General features: G+C 40.4%; 1 protein-coding gene across 2 annotated transcripts in view; it reads right to left on the reverse strand.

Moving 5' to 3' along the window:
• Ppp2r5a (protein phosphatase 2 regulatory subunit B'alpha) overlaps nt 1-20,036 on the reverse strand; it is a 55,501-nt gene extending 35,465 nt beyond the window's left edge. The window contains exon 1 of one of the 2 annotated variants that reach the window (XM_070041540.1): nt 19,748-20,036. In XM_070041540.1, the coding sequence (XP_069897641.1) occupies nt 19,748-19,943 (196 nt within the window). In that variant the 5' untranslated portion in view covers nt 19,944-20,036. Of the gene's footprint in view, nt 1-7,656; nt 7,775-19,747 lie in introns of those variants that run through there. The other variant, XM_070041541.1, reaches the window with a different exon arrangement.
• Nucleotides 20,037-23,920: the final 3,884 nt, after the last annotated feature.

The raw sequence follows: 23,920 nt of genomic DNA on the forward strand, positions 1-23,920 counted from the left end.
CTTATAATCTACTTGCTTATCTATTATATATTTTGCAGTGCTGAGGATCAAATCCATGGCAACATAAAAGTGTTCCAAGCCGGGCACTGGTGGCTCACGCCTGAAATCCTAGCTATTCAGTAGGCTCATGGTTCAAAGCCAGCCCATGCAGGGAAGTCCATGAGACTCTTATCTCCAATAAACCACTCAGAAAACTGGAAATGGAGCTGTGGCTCAAGTGATAGAGGTTGCGCTGAGCTGAAGAGCTGAGGGACAGAGTTTAAGCCCCACGACCAACAAAAAAAAGTGTTCCACCACTAAGCTATACATCCCCAACCTACAAGTTTATTTTAAAATAAAAACCATTTAAGTCTCCAGAAATAATCCTAAGGATAAATAGCAAATGGAAACATCTAATCAAGAATGTCTGAAAATTCAGTAACAATGGTTATTTGAACTGCCTTGGCTGAAGCCAGGAAGTAACTCCATTCAAAGAGATCCACGATCTAAGAACACAGAGATCCCTCCACCTCAAGCTCAGTAATAACTTTCTTCCAAGTAAAAAACAGGACACTGACATTTCTCAGGCTGTCCATAGTTACCTGCTAATGAGACTAAGTTCTGTCCAAGGGCAGTTGAGAGACAGAAAGCACCACTGAAATACTGGGATCCTAATCACCCTGGCAAACCAAAAAGACCTCAGGTTACTGCCCCTCACCCATACAAGTTATTCCACATCTTTTCCTGGAAAAAGAATTCATCTGCAACAGAGTACAAAAGCATTCAAGTCAAAGAGTACTCTCAAAGACTGCAAAGGCTCCTCTCAAAAACAGCAGGTTTCCTGGTGAAAGGGAATGGAGCATTTCTACACTCCAAGAATACCCAGGGCTTACCCAGGGCTAACCCATAATCCAGGGGAGATCCAGGGGAGATCCAGGAAAAGGACCAACTTGAAGGAGCTTTCCTGGTGTCAGAACAAGTATCAAATAATGACCCTGAAAACTACCTTCAAAGCCTCAATTTGACTGGATTAAATAGCCTTCAGAACCATTTGTGCCCCAAAGCACTGCTGGAAACAATTAAGCAGTCAGCTGGAAATAGTGGAACTTAATAGCTGGGATGGTCAGGAAAGACAAATGATTATATGCACTGCCACATGGGTGATCAGGTATACCAAAGTAGTGTCTCTCTGAAGAGCATCAGTGGTGGGGGAAACTTAATCAACAAAAAAACAAACAATAATAAGCCCCCAAAAGAGTGAAATCAATACCCTTTCTTCCCTTCTTTCTCTTCACTTCCTCCCATCCCTTTTCCCTCCCTTCCGTCCTTCCCCTTTCTTCTTTCCTTCTTTAACATATGGCCTATAGACCAGGAAAAAAAGGAAAATAAACACAATTAGAAGAAACTACTTCAGAGTAACCAGACATGGATATATAACTTCGAGGAATGTAACTTCAAGGGAACCATTATAAATACATTCAGTCCAGCAAAGTGGCACACACCTGTAGTTCCATCTACTCTGGAAACAAAAGTAAGAGAATCAATGGTGGAGGAGCATGAGTTCAAGGCCAGCCCAGAAAACATAGTGAGACACTATCTCAGAAACAAAATAAAAAACCAAAAGAGCTGGAGGGGGGACACATAGCTCAAGTGGTAGAGTGCTTGCCTAGTACACATGGGGCCCCTGGTTTAATTCCCAGAACCACACACACACACAAAAAATGGAGAACAGAGAAAGGAGAGGAAGGAAGGAAGGAAGGAAGGAAGGAAGGAAGGAAGGAAGGGAGGGAGGGAGGGAGGGAGAAAGGGAAGGAGGGAAGGGAAGAGAGAAAGAGGGAGGGAAGGCATGCATGTACGAATTTAAAGAACTAAAAAGGAAGCATGATTAAAGAAGTGAGGAAGGGTATGGTGACAGTTAAATAGAAGATGCTGCTGGGTGTGGTGGCCTACATTGGTAATCCTAGCTACACAAGAAACTCAGATCAGAAGGATCATACTTCAGCACCAACTCAGGTAAAAAGTTCCTAAGAATTCCCATAGCAGCTTGTACTATCCTAGCTATGGAGGAGGAGGATCAAGATTCAGGCTGGCCTGAGCAAAACTGAGACCCTATCACAAAAATAACCAGAGAAAGCAGGGCACCAGCGGCTCACTGTAATGTTACTTAGTTACTCAGTAGGCTGAGATCTGAGGATCAAAGTTTGAAATCAACCAGGGCAGAAAGCTGAAAGTGAAGGTGTGGCTTGAGAGGTAGAATGCCAGAGTTGAGTGAAAAAGCCAAATGAAAGCAAGCCCCAGTAGCAGCATAAAAATAACCAGAGCAATAGGGATGGGGGTCAGGTACCTGCCTAACAAGCATGAGGCCCAAATTCTAACTCTAGTATGTCCCCCCAGTAGAGAACACTGCTGGCGAGAGAATTTGAAATAAGAGAATTTTTTAAGTCACTAACAAGACTCATTAGGAGATGTGACCTGGCATTAGAAAATATTAAGAAACTTGAGGATACATCAACAGAGATTACACAATCTAAAGGATGGAAAATAAAAAGGATGAAGAAAAATAGTGGAAGTATTGGGAGAAATGTGAGAGAAATGGGGAAAAAAACACCTTGAAGAAATGACTAAAAACTTTCCAAATGTATTGAATTATTCTAACTTTATAAATCTAAGCTCAAAAACTCCAGGAAGAAATTCAGAGACCCACAGATTGATTGTACTAACGCTGAGAGTCAAAGACAAGAAGAAAATTTTGAAAACAGCAAAATAAATCAGCTAGTTATTTAGAGGAACTAAGATTATTAACTAATTTCACAGCAAAGACATCAGAGAGTAGGAAACAATAACAAGTTGTGCTCTGGTGGCTCACACCTGTAACCCTAGCTACTCAGGAGGCTGAGATCTGAGGATCATAGTTCAAAGCCAGCCTGGGAAAGGAAGTCCGTGAGATTGTATCTCCAATAAATGCAGAAAAAGCCGAAAGTGTTGCTGTGGCTTGAGTGGTAAGAGTGCTAGCCTTGAGCACAGAAAGGCTCAGGGACAGAGCATAGACTATGAGTTCAAGCTCCAGGACACACAAAAAAGAAAAAAAAAGAAAACAGAATAACATTCCAAGTGTTTGAAGAAAAAAACTCTCAACCAAAAATTCTATATCTAATATTTTTTAAATAAATGAAATCAAACAAAGATATTTCGTGGCAGAAAAAAAAAATTAAATATTGTTAGCTGGCTTGCCAGCTAATTCCCTTCATACTAACGAAATTCCTTCAGGCTGAAAGCAAGTGACCACAGAAGCTAATCTGTATGACTGTATCTGACAAAACCCAAAGGACATCAATAAAGGTAACTGTACAGATATAACATTTTAAGTGTATTTTCTTTCTTAACTGGTTTTTACAGGCCATTGCATAAAACATTAAAGTAAAAAAGTGTTGCTGAGTTGTTAATATATAGGAATTGAATATATTTACTAATAACACCAGTGAAGTGCAGAGTTAAAGAAATAACTACTGGTAGGAAAGTAAAAATTAATGCAAAGTTAATGTTGGAGTTATTAATACATGACTGTATAACAAAAAGACATGATAGTCATATTAGAAAATTTGAGTAATGATTCTATATCTCACTGAAATTAATGAAGTATAAATTTGAACTGAATTCTTTTTTTTTTTTGGTTGGTCCTGTGGCCTGAACTCTGGGCCTGGGCCCTATCCCTCATCTCTTCAGCTCCAGGCTAGCACTCTACCACTTGAACCACAGCACCATTTCCAGCTTTTTTGCTTATGTGGTGCTGAGGAACAGAACCCAGGGCTTCATGTATGCAAGGCAAGCACTCTACCACTGAGCCACCCATAAATTAAAATGTGTATGATTAAATAAAAGAAAAAATATCCTCAAAAATACATACTGAAAAGCTTCATTAAACAAATTTAAATGCTCAATAAGAAAATAGACATTTTGGGGGGGAAATGGGGCGGGGGGAGATAGGAGGGCAGGGATGGTAAGGGGAAACAAAGGAGGAGGCAACAATGCTTGATAAGAAATGTACTCATTACCTTGCTCATGTAATTGTAACCCCCCTATATGGTATTTTCACAATTAAAAAAACCAAACAAAAAAGAAAATGGCCATTTCTAAAACCAATAAAACTAGCAGGAAAAAGATGCAAGGAACACAGAAAACAAAAAGGAAAAAGAGATATATATCCACATATTTCAATAATGACATTAAATGTGAGTCAACTAAACAGGCCAATCAACAATAGGGATCATCAGACTGGACTTTAATGGTTATACAAATGGCCAATAAACATTAAAAGATGCCTATTATTAGTCACAAGGGAAATTCAAATCATAGCCATAAGAGGACAATACTTCACATTTATTAGAATGGCTATAACAAAGTCAGATAAAGAATGATGAAGAGGGGCTGGGAAGGTGGCTCAGTGGTAGAGCACTTGCCTTGCATGCCTGAGGCCCTGGGTTCGATTCCTCAGCACCACATAAGCAAAAAGAAAAAAGCCGGAAGTGGCGCTGTGGCTCAAATGGTAGGGCGCTAGCCTTGAGCTGAAGAGCTGAGGGACAGTGCTCAGGCCCAGAGTTCAGGCCCCACGACCGGACCAAAAAAAAAAAAAAAGAATGATGAAGAGCGAATAATACCAAAATACACTGCAACTATGTATGAAGATGGCATAATATCTAAATGAAAACTGTTGATCAATAGAACATTATAGTGGGCCAGGGAAAGACAAAGCAATAGAGAAGGTTATTCTGATTAAAATATAATACATTCACATCCATGCCAAGGGGGAAAAAGTACTGGCAAGAATGTGGAGTAATCAGAAACTTCATACATTGCAGGAAGACATGTAAAATGATGTAGCGGTTGTGAAAAATAGTGTAGTAGTTCCTTAATCAATTAAACACAGAATTATCATATGAACCAGAAATTCTACTCTTAGACATACACCCAAGAGAAATATATATTCACTCAAAAATGTGTACATGACTGTCTATTGCAAAATTACTCAGAATAATCAAAAGGTAGAAACAACCCAAATGATGAATGGCTACATGCTATGACATAGATGAACCTTGAAAACATTATACTAAGTGAAAGCTTGTCACAAAAGACCATACAGGGGCTGGGAATGTGGCTTAGTGGTAGAGTGTGTTGTCTAGCATACATGAAGCCCTGGGTTGGATTCCTCAGTACCACATGACAGAAAAGGCCGGATGTGGCACTGTGGCTCAAGTGGTAGAGTGCTAACCTTGAGCAAAAGAAGCTCAGGGACTATGCATACAGAAATATACAGAGCTAGAAAGTAGATTAGTGGTTGCTTAGGACTGGGGAAAAGGGAATTCTAAGAAAACAAAAGTTGATAAAGGAATATATAGAATTTCATTTTTTTTAATTGTGAAAATACCGTAAAGAGGAGTTACAATTACATGGGCAAGGTAATGAGTACATTTCTTATCAAGCATTGTTGCCTCCTCCTTTGTTTCCCCTTCTCATCCCTTCCCCCCCCCCCCCCATCTATCCCCTCCTGCGATTTCATTCTTTTTTTTTTTGGGTCCGGTCGTGGGGCCTGAACTCTGGGCCTGGGCGCTGTCCCTCAGCTCTTCAGCTCAAGGCTAGCGCTCTACCACTTGAGCCACAGCGCCACTTCCGGCTTTTTTTCTTTTTGTTTATGTGGTGCTGAGGAATCGAACCCAGGGCCTCATGCATGCAAGGCAAGCGCTCTACCACTGAGCCACCTTCCCAGCCCCTGCAATTTCATTCTTAAGTGATGAAAATATTATAAAATTGACTGTTGGTGGCACTACCTGTGAAAATACTAAAAGGTACTAAATTATATAGTATGAGTAGGTGAATTGTATACTATATGAATTATATATGTATGTGAATTATATCTTAATAAAACTATTTAAAAAATGTAGTCCAGTCCTGGTCTCTATATTTTCTTCATATCAAATAACCAAGGCATCACTGTATGACAGTAAAAGTTTACACAGATCAAATGTGGTAAAGACACTGATGAACAATCACATAAACTTCAGTCCACCACAAATGTAAACAGAAGACAACCTTCAGTCCCCTTGTTTAATCTCTGAAGTTGCACTTAATTTATACTAAACTAGACTGATAAAGTCTTTGAAATAACAGATAAAAGGGAACTTTAAAACCAACACATAAAATAAAAAAAGAAGTAACATTATGTATGGTTTTAAGTTAATTGATTTTTAAAAATTAGTACAGTAAGATAATTTGGAATTTTTCCCTATAGGTTTTGTTGGTACTATCTTAAATGTGTCTTAATATAATGTATTGCCTATAGCTGAGTGCTGGTGGCTTATGCCTATAATTCTAGCTACTCAGGAGGCTGAGATCTGAGGATCGTGGCTCAAAGCCAGCCTGAACAAGAAAGTGTGATATTTTTATCTCTAATTAACCACCAGAAAACCAGAAGTGGAGCTGTGGCCCAAAGTGATAGAGCACTAACTGAGCAAAAAAGCTCAGGGATACTGCTCAGTTCTTGAGTTCAAGCCCCAGGACCAGCACCAAAAAATAAATACATACATATATATTATATATATCCACACACATATAGATGTACACATATATACATGTGTATATGTATCATATGTGTTATATGTATGCATATGTATGCATGCATATATATATCATATATCTCAACAAGTATAAATACAATGAAATATTAATATACTATTACAAACTTTCCTCTTCTTGTCCATCTTCAGTAAGATCAATGTGATAGACTTCTTAGGAATAATTAAGGTCTTTGTTACTTCTCTATGTTTAAAGATAAATATTTGAAGGAGCAGGTATAATTATTTGTAACAGAAGTAGTCTTATAGATCACATTTCCAATTACTTCTGCTCACATATTTGAAACCTAAAGTAAGATCTCATGTAGGAAGGATTCATGCTACAAATTATGGAACAAGCACTGTGTATCATAGCAACCTAGCAATACCACTTCCACTACAGTGACACGCTGAGGATGCAATCCAAGATTCTAATTTAAGAAACTGGCACAGAATATAGGACATGTAGCTTTTTTTGGCAATACCCCTAGAACATTAATAACTAAGAGTCTAAAATCAGCCTTTATTTGAAGCTTTGGAGACAAGGCTGTTATAAAGTAACAGTGGATATATTTATTAACAAGTGACACAGCATTTTGACTAAATATGACATAGTTAAGGTTCTGTGGTTTCATTACAATTAAAAATGGTGAGAAAAAATCGTAGACATCACACTTCTGTAAAGTTCAACACATATACACTATCAGTTTGATAATTTAATAGAGTTCTTACCTAGAGCCAATGGCCAGTGGCTTATACCTGTAATCCTAGAGATTTAGGAGGCTGAGAGCTAGAGGATCCCAAACAGAAAAGTTAATGAGACCCTATCTCCAATTAACCAGAAAAAAAGCTGGTTGAAGGTGTGGCTCAAGTAGTACAGCACTAGCTGTAAGTGAGTTCAAGATCCTGAGTTCAAGCCCTACTACAAAGAAAACTCTGAGATTAATATCTAAAGCTTTCAAAGGCATAAATACTTGCATGCTTTAATCAACTACCATTCAAATATAAATATATCCACAACTATCCCATTATAGAAGTTAATTTTTATTTTAAAAAATTAATTGTATGTTACCTTTTGTATGAACAAACTTTTTGATTATACAGCAAGAACAAGGAATGAAGATGAGTGGATAGGGCATGTTATAGAGATTCCTGGGATGTGGAACTTAGTAGGCCAAGTGCTGAAACCAGTCTCCTGCCTAGGAGAATAAATGGAAGACTTGTATCATTTCCTTAATTCCAATTTAATGTAAAACCCACTATTCATTAAGAAAACATGTCTTTAGAAGTATCTTTAGTCTCATTGGAGACTTTTCAGGAAAAAGCAAATATTACAATGGTTATTTTCAATTTTATAGCTGTGAAATTCTCTTTACCCTCTTTCCTGCCTATAACTCTTAAGAAGCACCACCTACTCTACAGAATAAAGTATTACCTTCCTTAACAAGGTGTTCAAATCCTACAGCAGGCTCTATGCTGCAGAGGCAACTTGATTCTCTCCATCACAGTTGGGCTTTGGAGCAATGGGTATAAGGTTGGGAATCAAAGAATTCTGAAACTATATGAAAACTATTGTATTGATTTTGAAAAGATAGTGCATTCTTTTAATTGAATTTTATAAATTAATTAAATACACAGAAATAATTTCTTGTGGTTCAATCCCCAACACTAAAAAAAGAAAAAACAATTATTTTAATATAAGGAATTTATAACTAAGGTTTCAAAGTAGTTAATTCAGCCTTTCCAGAAATAAAAATTATATTTGGTAACAATTATACATTTATTTTCCTTGGGAAAATGCTATTTATATTATGTGAAATCAACAGATTACAGACTAACATACAATATACTGCATGATTTCTCCAACAGAAAAATATGGGAAGATGCTTGCAAGTTTGAGAGTTTTCCTGACAATAAGGAGTTTCATTTTCTACCTTTGTAATATATCTTGAGTTATTTTTAACAGTTTTTTTATAAAAATAAAGCCATTATAAAAGAACAGGATATTTAAGAATATGACATTCTTTAAATGAATTTATTTTAGAAAATTATGAAAACTTAAGACTCACTTATGACTCATAGCAACTATTGTACTCTAAATAGATATTTCCCCCCCTTTTTTTGACTGGGATTTGAACTCAGTATCTGATGTTTTTGCTCATTGGCTTGTGCATTACCACCTGACTCACACCTCCAACCCCAAGGCATTACTTCTCTAGCTTTTACGACTCATACCTATAATCCTAGGATTGCAGTTCAAAGCCAGCCCAGGCAGAAAAGTCCCCGTGAGAGTCTTACCTTCAATTAAACACTCAAAAACAGGAAGTGGTGCTGTGGCTCAAAGTGGTAGAGTGCTAGCCTTGAGCAAAAGGACTCAAGGACAGAGCCCAGACCCTGAGTTCAAGCTCCACAACCAACCAAAAAGAAAAGGGGGTGGGGCTTTGAAGGCATGGCTAAGTTGGCAGAGCACTAGCCAATGAGCGAGAAAGCATCGGATACCAAGTCCAAGTACTAACTTGGACCTAAAAAAAAAGAAAAAAAAGCAGTTCTCAAAATGTGTAGGATCACACCTGAGAGGGATAACAAAATTTCCTACAAAGGAAATATGCCTATGGGAAATAAATGTACCAGAGATCTATCCCATTGTTACACTTGCTACTTAAGTTCCAGTTTGAATTCAAAGTTAAAGCTAGTTCATTCACTGGAAACACAAATACATCTGAAAAACTACTTACAGTGATGACAGAATAATTTCATCTTGTCTGGAGTTTTTTTAATAAGAATAAAAATCAGTAGTATAAAGTGATAGATGAATTAACCCAGTTGACTTTTACATACAAGCCTGATATCTTGCCCCAATTTATTTCCCTTTCTCAAACTGGGAAAAATTGATCAGAAAGACTGTGTTACAAAAAAAAAAAAAAAAAAGAAGAAGAAGAAGAAGAAGAAGAAGAAGACATTAAGACAAGTATGCTCCAATTTTCTTTTCTTTTTTTTTTGGGTCCGGTCGTGGGCCTGAACTCTGGGCCTGGGCGCTGTCCCTCAGCTCTACAGCTCAAGGCTAGCGCTCTACTTGAGCCACAGCGCCACTTCTGGCTTTTTTTTCTTTTTGCTTATGTGGTACTGAGGAATCGAACCCAGGGCCTCAGGCATGCAAGGCAAGCGCTCTACCACTGAGCCACGATCCCAGCCCCAAAGATTCTCTGCTTTAAAAGCTTTTAGAAAAGATGCTCTGGTGGGCCTTATGTCTTCTTACAACTTCAACAGATATCTTTAGAAAAGTCTACTGAAATTTTTAAAAATCCATTCAGTTTGGCTAATCAAATAAAGCCTATTTATTTTTACCCCGTTCACTTTTACCAGTTTAGAGATACACAGCTAACAATGAGTTCAAATAATCTTTGAACTCTGATAATAACCATAAGACTAAAACACTCTTTACTAAAAAATGTGAAATAAAGGCAAAACTAAACATAAAGTATGATTTCTGAAACTATAAGATTTTATATTCCTGCCCAGTCATTAAAAAATTAGCTTCAGGCATTTAACCTGTTTACTCATTATCTATGTTTGTCAACTAGCGAGTATCTGAGGACTAAAACCTCTCATTTCTCCTCCCTTCTTTATAGAAAGCTTTCTGATTAAGTAACTAAAATGCTAATTTACTTCGAACAAGAGTGAATCAATTCCTAAGGAGGCTGAAAAGAATGACGTCTGAGGTCCCAATTAGCACTAGGAAGGCTCAACTAACTAGATGATGTGGCTCTGTAGAGTAGGTGCAACTTGCATTACCATTCCAGTAGGAGGAGTATGTTCCCAAGAAATCAATGGTCTTCAGTACCCAAATCAGAAATAGGTTCTCTGAATTTCATCGTGTGAACCTATTATCATAGCAAACAAAAAAAAAGTAGCTTTCTTTTCTGAATCAAAATTACAAGATTTCTAAAATTCCTTAATTACTCAAAAAGCCCACATAAACAAATTCCTTCAGGGAAGAGTTAAAAAAGATAGACCTAAGAAAAGTTTAAAACTGCTTATTAGTCAGGTTATCCTGCTAGAACAAGTAGTCTGCTTTGCATAAACCCAGCCTGACATGTAAAAGTCTTCCAGCAATTAGGTTTCTTGTTACCTAATAATGCACTAAAAGTAATTATATGTTTTAAATCTCTTCCTTTCATCTCCTTCAAGTATATCCTTATATATAGATTGTACCTCAAAATTTTAAAAGTAATATTAACAAATCATTTCAATTTATTCCATTTTAAGTATGCACATGTCAATGAGAGTCAACTTTGTGTTTCTTTTCCACGCAAACCTTACAAGTAACTTTCCTACCAACAAATCAGTTGACCACTCGTACTAGTCATTGGCAAAAAACAAGAGCAAACTCCTTTGTTTTAAACCTATATTTACAATTATCCCAGTATGAAGACCTCAAAATTTCAGTTCATTTTAGCAATAATTAAAATTAAAAAGCGGGCTGGGAAGGTGGCTCAGTGGTAGCATGCTTGCCTTGCATGCATGAGGCCCTGGGTTCGATTCCTCAGCACAACATAAGCAGAAAAAGCCAGAAGTGGTGCTATGGCTCAAGTGGTAGAGCGTTAGCCTTGAGCTGAAGGGCTGAGGGACAGCACCCAGGCCCAGAGTTCAAGCCCTACAACTGACAAAAAAAAAAAAAATTAAAAAGCAAATAAAACAGATGAGCACTTTTTTTTTTTTTTTTGGGTCCGGTCGTGGGGCCTGAACTCTGGGCCTGAGCGCTGTCCCTCAGCATTTCAGCTCAAGGCTAGTGCTCTACCACTTGAGCCACAGCGCCACTTCCAGGTTTTTTCTTTTTGCTTATGTGGTGCTGAGGAATCGAACCCAGGGCCTCAGGCATGCAAGGCAAGCGCTCTACCACTGAGCCCACTTCCCAGCCCCGAGCATCACTTTTTTGTAGAGATCATCAAACACTACTAAAAAAAAATTACAATGAATGGGAAGGGGGAACAGGGAGACTAGAAGACAACCAATACCTAATTTCTTTTGTCTACAGAACCACATTTATTATGCACAGAACACTCTATTTGGTACTACAATGAAGTTGAGAAAACAAATAATGACACCTTTCACATGAAAAAATTTACTATCTCATTCTAGAAAGAGAACATCTTATGTAACAACTGAACATTCATCCCAAACAAATACACATACTGCTCAAAGTGGTTAGCAGAAAAAACAAAGAAAAACTAGGAGCATGAAGTAAAAATGGCCCTGGCTCATCACAGCCCTACCTTCAATAAAAAGCTGTGAAATTGGCATGGTAGTCATGTAATCATAGCTACTTTGGAGGTAGAGATTAGGAAGACGGAGGTTCAAGGCCAGCCTGAACAAAAAATTAATGAGAACTCCCATCTCTATCAAAAGCTGAATATGGTAATATGCATCTGTCATCTAATTTATTTAGGAAGCATAGTACGTAAATTGTGGTCCAAGACAGAGCAAAAATGCAAGGCCTTATTTTTATTTTTTTGGTAGTGCTAGGGTTTGAACTTAGGGCTTCAGCTAGCTTCTGCTAGGCTGGTATGAAATTGCTGAGTCACATATAAAATATTATCTCCCCCCACCCCAACACATACACACTGGTTAATTTTATAACAGAATCTTGTTTCTGCCCAGATATACACCTACTTTAGGCTTGCTAGGGTCACTGGGATCACAGGCTCTTACAGCCACTGTGTCCAGCTTCCCTTCCATGGGAACAAAGTCTTGAAGATTTTTCTTCCACAGTTAGCCTGGCATGAGCTATGAGTACCAGCTATGAGTACCAGGTATGAGCTGAGAAGAAAATCTACTAAACTTTTTCTTCCCAGGATGACCTCAAACAATGATCCTCTCCTTCTCACCCTCCCAAGTAACAAGGATCATAGGTTTGAGTCATGAGTGCCTTGGCTGCAAGACCCTATTTTTTAAAAAAAGAAAAAAAAAAAAAAAAGGAAGAGCTTGGAGGCAAGGATGGACACACACACACACACACACACACACACACACACACACACACACACACACACACACACACACACACACACACACACACACACACACACACACACACACACACACACACACACACAATATTTGTGGTCAAGATGAAGGTACAGGTGGCTCCTGCCTATAACCTTAGCTATTCAGGAGGCTGAGATCTGAGGGTTTCCATTCAAAGCCATCCCAGGTAGGAACATCCAAACAATTCTTTTTTTTTTTTTTTGGGGGGGGGGGGTCTGGTAGTGGGGCCTGAACTCTGGGCCTGGGTGTTGTCCCTCAGCTCTTCAGCTCAAGGCTAGCACTCTACCACTTGAGCCACAGTACCACTTCCAGCTTTTTTCTTTTTTCTTATGTGGTGCTGAGGAATCGAACCCAGGGCCTCAGGCATGCAAGGCAAGCGCTCTACCAATGAGCCACCTTCCCAGCCCATCCAAACAATTCTTATTCCCAATTAACCTCCAAAAAGCTGGAAGTGGAGCTGTGGCCCAAGTAGTAGAACACTAGCCTTGAACAAAAAAGCTAAAGGACAGTGCCTGGGCTCTGAGTTCAAGCCCCAGTACCAACACACACACACACACACACACACACACACACACACACACACACACACACACACACACACACACACACACACACACACACACACACACACACACACACACACAAAGTAAAATGATAGACATGAAAACATTCTATAGAAAAATACTTCTTGATACCAAATAACTAAGGCAGGATCATAAACACAGTTAAGTTCATTTGTTCAATACCTTTTATTCAACATATTCAGCAGTAATATTAAGTCTAGATCTTCAAGAGGTAAACTAGAATGTACAAGTCAATTTTACATTCTGAACTGGAGTCATCATCACCTGTTATTCAGAATTATGGGATTCAAACCAGACAAACCTCTACCATATTGTCTCAATTTTACTGGCCTGGCCTGTTCAGCCTCAGCTCTAAAAATTTTACCATAGAGAACTGGCCACTTAGACCTAATGGTAATAGTTGGGCTTCAATTGTGATAATTCATCTAAATCTATTACACAAAATCATCTCATCACACCTAAAAATCCAGACTTTATTCTTCCCTAAAGGAAAGCCAATAATTAGCAGCCATAGGGGGCAGCAAAGTGAGTGAAATGTAAATATCAGGAGGTGAAGTGAGGGCAGGAAATGTTAATGGGTTGGGTAATGAGCCATGAGTATGAGAGAGAAAAGGACACAGTCTCAATTAATGAATTAAATCAATAGACAATGCTAAACCAGTGATTCTCAATTCTAACTTCACATTAAATTTACCCAAAGGAACTTTAAAACACATATACCTCATTTCTACCTCAGACCAATTAATTTAGAACCTCTTGGGACTGAGACCCAGGTATAAATATTTTTTTAAAAGCTTGACAAGTACAAAAAAAAAAAGTTTGACAAGTACATAGAAAGGACTGAAAACTAGAGTGCTAAATAGATAAAAATACAAGTTAGCCTCTATCTTCAGTTCCTTATCATTGTAAAAGCTAGATTGAAGGAATAAACACACACTTACTATTTTTCAAACTATTTGGTTGATAAACTTTGTCTCTGAAATTCAAGGGAGCAGTAACTACAAAGACTTACTCATTTTTGTGATTTTTATCAAGAGAAAAATGTTCTTGCAGGTGAAAATGATTAAACTGAAGTTCAAAGGGGTTAAACAACTAGCTCAAAGCAATTGTGAGTCATCACTGATGCAAGAAAGCAATTTAAATCTACTAGTTAGAGGATGGTACTCTACCCCAATGGTTGACCAACTTGTCATACACATTTTTCCTGGACTGCCACTTCATTGAGTTAGACACCTCAAAAAATAATCCAAAATTAAGAATCAAAAAAGGCAATAAAATAGGAGAGACAATAGAATCCTAAACAGGAATTCTGGGGTTGTCAACTTATATAGAAAAGCTTTTTCTTGATGTGAGCACAAACACTAAACACTATATTTAGCAATTTCTCTAAAAAAAGTATATCCTAAAAAAAGTAGGAAAAAAATTAAGTCTCCAAGAAGGGATTTAACAGTCCTATAAGAAAACAGTCCTGAAATAACTAAAATGTCATATCCCTTTGAAAACATATCTCTTTATGTATTCAGATTAATTTCAACTCACCTATTAAATCCTGAGTATTATAGTACTGTGCCCCTATCAAAAGATAGTTGTGAAACTTCATATCATGTCAATGTTCTTGTTCCACATCAACTTAGAAGACCACCCACCTCAAGAAGACGATCAATAATTTTTTCCCTTTAGGGAGATAGCTTTAACTAAGCAAGGCACTTCAATTAGTAACATTGTTCAGGCCTCAGTACTTTGCGTGGAACCCAGTTTCCAAGAGTAGACCAATGAAGAATCTGAATGATATATCCCAAGGGACCTTCAATCTCAAAACCAGTTTCATATTGTTCTTTGTTGCCTCCTGGCTACACCCTGTAACAAATGTATGTCTATACAATTTTGATTTGTTCTATTACTTTGATTTAAAAAAGAGAAAAGTATTCTTACTACAGCTTTTAGTATCTTAAAGTCTTAACTCTACCCTATTTTCATTTCATATATGCATGAAAAAGAATGCTACAGCTCTACCTCACTTCACTTAAATCATCTATAAATCATGCTTTAAATGCATTAGGAAAATTTACTACTTAAAAAAATTTACTACTTAAGTAATCCTATTAATAATCCTTTTAATCTGTATTTTTCAAATATCAAAGAGAATAGGAACTAACATTCTTTGCCTATTTTTAGGCACTTAAATTATTTCACCTAATCCTCTCAATCCCAGGGATAGAAGGTATTATCCCCATTTCACAGATAAGGAAAATGACTCCAAAAGCCTTCAATTTACCTTTGACCTAAGGATAACCCCAGTAACTCATTTTTTTCTACCACATTGCTTTCAAATTTACGTAAAACAAGTTAACAAAAATACTGAAATCTTCAGAACTGAGTCCCAATATCAGTTGCGACACCATCCAGATATTGTCACAGACTGAAACTAAATCTGTTTATGCCTCAATTTTCTCATCAATAAAATGAAATAGGATGACTCAATAAAATATATTTGTATAACTATACTGAGCCAGAGACTGTGAAAAAGCAGGCAACAAAGGACTAAAGGTTGCACTGGTTATGAGCAATACTGTTTGAAAATTAAAGATAAGGAAAAAGTAAAATAATTTTAAAATGCTAAATTTTATGTAAGTGTAAGACAGCAGGCTACTTTACCAAACAAATTCGTATGAAAACAAATTTAAAAAATAGGTTAGAGGGGAGGGGGGAGGCTGGGAAGGGAGGTGAAGGGTAAACAAAGGAGGAAGCTGCAATGCTTGGTAAGAAATGTATGCATTATCCTGCCCATGTAATTGTAGCCCCTCTGTACAGTATGTTCTCAAATAAAATAAAATAATATTAAAAAAATAATAAAAAATAAAAAATAGGTTAGAGTAAAAAGAAAAAACTCTGCCTACTATGAATAGTTACGTTTTAAGTTTCCAAAGAAGTAGTTTCCAAATGAAAAGTTTACAGTGAAAAATTAGTCCTATGCTAATGTAAAATTCCAATAAAAATGCTAAATATTTCCCATTTTATTTTCTAGCATCTAGCTCTCAGAGGGGCGTGCATAATTAACATAACAAAGGATAGTGTTGATAAATATTACACTTTACAATATAAAGCAGTTTAATTTTTGGAACCCACATAACAATTTTTCTCTCATCTTTTTTTTTTTTTTTGGGGGGGGGGGGTTGTGGGCCTTGATCTCTGGGCCCGGGCACTGTCCCTCAGCTCTTCAGCTCAAGGCTAGCACTCTACCACTTGAGCCACAGCACCACTTCCAGCTTTCTGGTGATTTATTCTCCAATAAAGAGTCTCGTGGGCTTTCCTGCTTGGGCTAGCTTTGAACCATGATCCTGAGAACTCAGCCTCATGAGTAGCTAGGATTATAGGCATGAGCCACTGGCACCGAGCTCTCTCATCTTTTTAAAGGCTTATTTATTAAATACTTTCCTTAATTTATTTTGAACATTTTCACCATCAAACTTTTGTAACTAAACATTGCAAAAAGAAACTTCCTATAGATGAAAAAGTCAGATTATTTTGTTAATCCTTACTCATAGTATACTTTAAGGAAAAGTATTTGGCACCTTTCCAGTTACAACCCATGTAGACAAAGTGTAACTTAAGCAGGCTTGGTATAAACACTTGAAAGGTCTCAGATGCCCATGTATATCAGAATCACTCCACAGTAAGATTATTATTGCTGAGCAGGAAGAAAAATTCTTCTATACACATACTAAAAGGCTTTCCACTGTTTTTTGTTAAAGCCACAAATGGAAAAAACTACTACTGACAGAAAAAACATACAACATTGTGGTATCAAGAACACTGCCAAATCCAGTAGTGCCTGTGGCTCCCACCTGTCATCTTTGGGTACCTTGGGAGGTTGATAGTTGGGGTGGAGGTTCAAGGTCAATGCTGACCAGAAAAAAAGTTTGTGAGACCCCTCCTCTACAAAAAGCTGGACGTGGTGCCTGTTATTCTGTTAGTGGGAAACCTAACATAGGTGGTTCACCTGTGCCAACGCAGAAAGAGAGACCTAATATGAAATAAAGGAAAAACCAGGGCTAGAAGTATGGCTAAATGGCAAGAATACCTGCTTAGCAAATGCAAGGCCCTGAATTCAAAACCCTGTACCACAAAAAAACAGACCAAAAAAACAAACAAACAAAAACACTGCCAACTAGCAAACAAAGCAAATGAATTTTTCAAAAGATCACTTGTCAAGGATTTTGGCACTTGGAGTAAAAGTAGTTTCTCCCATTAGTAGGTAATTCCAAGAAAGGGCTTTAAGTCTGTATAAATGTATCTTGAGGAAGTGAAGCTTTAGCTCCAGTGGTAGAGTGCTAGCCTTGAGCTGAAGAGCTCAGGGACAGCGCTCAGGCCCAGAGTTCAAGGCCCATGACCGACAAAAATAAAAAATAAAAAAAAAATGTATCTTGAATAATTCCTTGTACAGCATTCTTTGCTTTGATGTACATATCTAAAAATCAATCTAAAGTTCTAATTTTATTATTTTTTTCTTTACTAATGACCAAATACTATAAACAAAAACATTTAGGTCACTGTCAACTTGTTGAACCAAACACCATATACTTAGATGGTTACTGATTCCATGCAATTTTTTTTGGTCAGGCTTTTAAAATGTTTTAAAGTTGTATCACCTGCTTGAGATTAATCACATATTTGATATTCACATACTTTACTAAACAAAAGTGAAAATGAACAATACTAGAAATCAGAATGTATTACTAAAAAACCAAATGAAAAAATGCTATTACTAAACTTTCAAATGAAAAAAAATTAGTTGACAAATTCATGAAAAAAATCAAAAGCAATAAAAATAATCATGTTTCCATTGAAGGCAAAAATGTAAATCTACGAATAGCAATTTAATATCCTAATAGCTAAGATAATATTTTCATTAGCTATTACCTTACTGAAGTCTTAGCAATGGTAGCCTGTCCTGGACTAGGCTAGGCTAGGTAAACTTTTTTTTAATATCTAAACAATAGTGCTTTTTTGAAAAAGGTTAGCTTAAATGGGTAAATACTTGCTGTGTAAAATAAGTGTTTTCAAAATACATTACTATAGGCAGAGATTATCTCTTTAGTGAAAAAGCAATTATGGGGGACTTAAAAGTGTGAGGCACAGGCCCTCCCAAAGGCTAGGTAAATTTTAACAATTTTAGCATGCTAAGAAGAAATCAAATAATAAAGGCACTAGCAGAAACTAAACATATCTTCAAACCTCTTCTTAAAAACCAATTTGATTCTGGCTCTGAGATGTCCTTGATTTAGAAGCACTTCACAGGCAGGGCAGTGTAGGATCTGAATAGGGTTCCAAAGCTATTGTAGGTCAAGTGTGATTTGATCCGGGGGTTTTCTTTAGACTCCTAGCCAAAAAAAAAAAAGGGGGCTGAATTCATAGGCCCAAAGGCAAATCAGAACCAGATTAGCCTTGGAGGGGATGCTGGATCCTTTTCAAATGAACTGAAAAATCTGCTGAACATTTATCTATTTTAATAGGAACCTTTCATTTCCTGGCCTTGTAAAATAGATGTAGATTTCTATCAGGTTTCTTTTGTGGCAAGAAATTTTAATGTCTAGGAACATAATCATAGTGACTTCTATGTCATAAAAAGCAAAGACTGAAAACTGTTAAGATGAAAAGCCATTAATTCTCAAATAAGCAAGAACCAACTTACTGAAAAGCTTCTAGACCTAGTGGGAAAAGTAAGAAAGAGCCAAAAGGAGTGCCAAGCACTCCTGCTAAGCATTAGGCATGGATACCAATTTGAATTACTGTACAAACCTTACAAAGTCCCTGGTAATCACTACCCTGGGAACTAAATTCCCACTTCACTGCAAAGCAATTACTACCCATCTAGTCCCTTATACCTCTCCAAATTGATAGTGTGTATCCTTTCTGAACGAGAATTTTGCAGACTATCTATCGTTAGAACGTAAAGATCCAGGGAAAATAAGATACGAAAACCGGTTCGATCTCCAGGCATTTTCCTTACAGATAACATCTAAAGGTCAGCTAACTTTTGACCACTGTCTGCAGGAGGATTCCTGATCCGCTAACTTAGGAACGATCGACGGGAAGCCGAGTTCAGAGAAGAGTGGGTGAAGACCAGCTTGATAATGGGAAAAGTAAAGGACGAGCACGGAGTGTGCCCAAAACGAGTAGCAGAGACCCGGTAAAGTGGGGTGGGAAGGTCAGACAGATCTTAAAAGAAGAGAGACGAGCGTAGAAGGGAACCTCCGCCTCCGGGGACGCGAGGGTGTCGGCGGGAGCGCGGGTCCCCGCCAGCGCGCAGGTGGGCAGGGGTGGTGGCCACGCGGACGCCCAGAATTCTGATGAGCCGGGGAGAAGGCAAGAGCAAACCTCTGCGCACCCCAAGGTATCAGAACTGAGGTGTGTGTGGGGGGGGGGGGATCAGGGGGAGCGCGGTTCGCACCGCCGCGATCCCCGTCGGAGCAGGAACCCCCGAGCCCCGCAGGAAGCGGCTCGGCAGGCCCCCACCCGGCGGGGGGAGCTTACCTTTGAGCTGGGGTAAGGGGTGCAGCTCCGCCTGGCTGCCCTGGCTGCGGAACTGCGAGGAGCCCTGCGAGCGCTTCTGTCTCTGCGCCTTGCGCACCGATTTCCGGGTGAAGCCGTCCACTTTCTCCGAAGCCGAGATGGCGGCGGCGCTGGCGGCCCCCACCGCCGGCGGCGGCAACGACGACGACGACGACATCTCCGCGGCGCTGGCGCTTGGCAGCTCCGGCTGCGGCTTGCACGGCGGCCCGGACCGCAGCGGCGGCGGCGGCGGGAGGAGGAGGCGGAGCGGCGGCCACCGGAGCCCGCAACCCCGGCCGCACCGTCCTCCCGCTCCCCGGAGCCACCGAGCTTCTCCTCGCCGCCCGACAACGCCTCACGGCCGCATCTCCACGCCGGAGCCGCCGGGTCCCCGCCGCGCGGCGCTCTCCCGGGGCAGGCGGAGGGATGGGCGGGGGCGGAGGGGGTGAAGAAGTTGTTGACTCCGGGCGCGCAGGGCGGGTGGAAGGGAGCCCGAAGTTGGGACGCACCGAGGCGGCGAGGGGGCAGGGGCGCGGACGCCGAGCGCGCCGGCCGTCCCCTCAGTCCCCGTCAGCCGCCGGCCCGGCCCGCAACCTCAGCGGCTGCTGCCAGCGCCGTCCGCCCTGCCTGAAGCCTTCTCCCGGGGCGCTGCCATCGCGGGTCCTTCGGAGCCACCACCGCCGTGCCCTCTCTGTCCTGTCAGCGCGCGCTCCTCATCGCGGGACCACCGCCCCGACCTCCGGCGCGCACGCACTCGCCCCGGGCTGCGCGGCGCGGTCCGAACCTCCTCCCCCAGGCGCCCGGCGGCTGCCCACGGAGAACCCCCGGCAAGCGACCGCTACTACTTGGGAAGGTGGTTGGTTCTGGAGGGGAGGGGGGGTGAAATGTGTGTGCGTGTGCGCGCGCGCAAAGGCGCGCGGCCCAGGGGACGGGCCTCGCGGGGGGGGGGGGTGGGGGGGAGGAGTTTGACTGACAACTTCCGCGGGGTCCCGCCAGCCTCTCGAGACTCCGGAGGGGCGGGAAAGCATGCCAGTTCTCTTAACCAATCGCAGGGCGAAGCGGCAGAAACGGAGTGAGGCGGGGCCTCCTAGGTAGTCAATCAAGTATCTGGGGCTGGGGGATGGGGGGGAAAAGGCAGAGGAGGGGGCGTGGCTCTATGACGGACCTCGGCTACGGCCAATCACAAGTGAAAGTGGCGAGCCGGGGGTGCCATCTGCGTCACAAGAGTACAGTGAAATCTTTCGGGACGAAGGCAAGCGCCCCTCCGCCGGCGAGCCCGTTTTGCACGCCTGCGCGCGGCTTCAGGCTATAAATACCTTCCTGACGGTCTGTGAGAAGAGTGGAAAAATAGAGGGCTAGTTCGGTGACCAAAATAGAGCGTCCCTTTCTTTTCCTCTTCTGCTAATGAGGAAATGAAGCGACGGGTGGGGGCCAGGGGCGCGAAAGCACGTCAAAGTCTTGCGTCACTGGAAAGAGGAGGAGCAAAGGTCGAGTGGGCAGAGGAACTGTGATTGACAAGGTTGACAGGCGAAGGAGTTCCCGGGTGGGCGAGGAAGTGAGCTCGTCCAATCGATGCAGCGCGCTGGCCTTCTGGGCGGGTCTTAAAAACCTAGCTGGCTCTAAACCACATAATTGGTGGTTGGAGAATGAATTTGTAGCTAGGGTGGTTTTGGCAGAGCAGCTCTCTTGCGGGTGAGCTGCTCTTGCGTAGGACTTAGGCAAATCTAGCATCTACTTCAAAGAGTTCTGCGAGTCCAAAAAGAGTTTTCTTTTTCGCATTTTAGCCCAGTAATTTTCAACCTCAAGTGCATTCAGCAACTCCAGCGCTAGTACAAATCCGCTGATCAGTCGCTTGAGGATTTAAGGTCTTCTCCTGGGATCTCTTCCTTGGAGATCCCACAGATCCTTGGGAAACTATAAATTTAAGAATAAGCCAGGTACTGGTGGCTGAAATCCGAGCTACTCAGGAGGTTGAGATCTGAAGATTGCGGTTCAAGGCTAGCCCTGGCAGACTCTTATCTTCAATTAACCACTAGAAAGCTGGAAGTGGCGTTGTGGCTCAGAGTGGCAGAATACTAGCAGAGCTAGGGGACAGCGCTGAGGCCCAGAGTTCAAGCCCCACAACCAAAGCGGGGGGGGGGGGGGGGGGAGAGAACAAGGACTGCTAATCTTAGTTCCGTTTTTCTTCAGAACTTTTTCATACTCAAATAATAATCTGTCTTTTGTTTCTCTGAATGGTGGCCCAAATCTACAGTACTCTCCTGCAAGCCAACCTCCTTTCAACAGAATGAAAATAACTGCCAAATAGCTAAGCGAAGCGACCTCATGTGTATGTATAGAAGATGAAAGACTTGGGCACAAAGTTGAATTCCAGACTTATACTCAAAAGCATGTCCTTATTCAGATTCACTGGGTGGTAAAATGGTACACAATCTTCCCAATCAAGGATTTGAAACCTCAGCTACTTAGCATCTAGGACACCTTTCTTTTTCTCATTCCCATCAAGCTCCAGGTAGAGTTGAATCTACCTTCACAAACCTTCAAACCCAAACCTTCCATACAGTTGTCACAACCAATCACCAAACATAGTTCATGGCTCTTTCAAACTCACTGCCAGAAGGGTCTTTCAAAATACCACTCTTAACTTTTCTGCCCAAAGAACCATCTAGAAGATTCCAAGTTCAAGGCTCTTTTCAGTCTTAACTATCTTTCCAGATATAAAATCTCACAATATGTATAATTTTTTTTTCCAGTTTGGGCACAGTATTGCTATTCCATATCCTGATCCCTAAATTAACAGTATTTTTTTTTTTGGCATTTACTCTGGAGTTCCATTTTGGAAATAATTCACTTCTTCCCTCCCCCAGCTATGGAAATCGATCTTTTCTTCAAAACCAAAGACATTCCCCATTTTGTGCTGGTAGTAGGGCTTGAACTCAGGATCTTGCACTCTTGCTTAGCTTTTGCTCAAGGTCGGCACTCTACCTCCCGAGTAATACCTCCTGTTCTGGCTTTCTGCTGGTTAAATGGAGAGAAATAATCTCTCAGATTTGTCTTCTCGGGCCGGTTTTGAACATGATCCTCAGATCTCAGCTTCCTGAGTAGCTAGTATTACAGGTGTGAGCCACCTGGTGCCCAGCTTCAACTTTTTTCTATGAAGCTTTTTGAGATAGTGTGGTCAATAGTGGTGCTTCCTTTCTTTGTATTCTTATTGCATCCATTATCTATAACACTCACAGGACCTGTCATCACATACTATCTGAGATGGCACTGTGCCTTTTCCCCTCTGGTAGTTTGTAAACACTAAGAAAGTAGAAACTCAGTTATTTAACTGCCTCCCCTCCCCCAAGGATAGATAGGTATGCACAGAATAAATATTCATTATAGGGCAATTTAATATTTAGCTTTCAAGGCCAGTTTCTGAAAATAGAGTTATTGTATCCAGTGCATTGGAATTCACTGGGGTGGTTGTTTAAAATGCAGATTCCCATACCTCTCCCCAGACACAACCTATGGTAAAAATCAGCTACAAGTCTCTCTAATAAGCTCCTTACATTGCTTTGCACATGAAGCTTAAACACAATTATCTAGTCTGAATATTATTAAAAATGGGTAATGGGAATGTCCAGAATGTAGTTTATTAGTAAAGAGCACTTACTGAGCATGCACAGGGCCCTAGGTTCTATCCTTGATCTGTTAAAAAAAAAAAAAGTCTCTAAGCCAGAGGCAGTACTATTTATAAAAATAAGAAAGAACAGATGCTAGTGGCTCACACCTATCATCCTAGCTACTCAGGAGGCTGAGATCTGAGGGTTGCTGTTCAAAGCCAGCCTGGACAGAAAAGTCCTTGAGACTCTTAATCACCAAAAAGTTGGAGGTGGGAGATTGAACACCAGCCTGAACAAAAAGCTAAGAGACAGCACCCAGGCCTGCGTTCAAGCTCCAATATTGACACCTGTGTTCATGTGCATATACACACAGATGAAAAAAAATGACATTTTATAATAGTTTCTTCAAACAATTACTTTTCATTCTCCACTTTGAATAGATAGTGTATCTGGGCCCTGGACAGAGACTTGTTCACTAAAAGCCATCTTCCAGAAAACTAAATTGTAAGAACTAATTTGTGTATGCCCCAGAAGTGGGGTCCGTGTA

Source organism: Dipodomys merriami, unplaced genomic scaffold, assembly GCF_024711535.1.
Source record: "Dipodomys merriami isolate MVZ:Mamm:240054 unplaced genomic scaffold, mDipMer1.0.p SCAF_31, whole genome shotgun sequence".
NCBI classification, from domain to species: Eukaryota; Metazoa; Chordata; class Mammalia; order Rodentia; family Heteromyidae; genus Dipodomys; species Dipodomys merriami.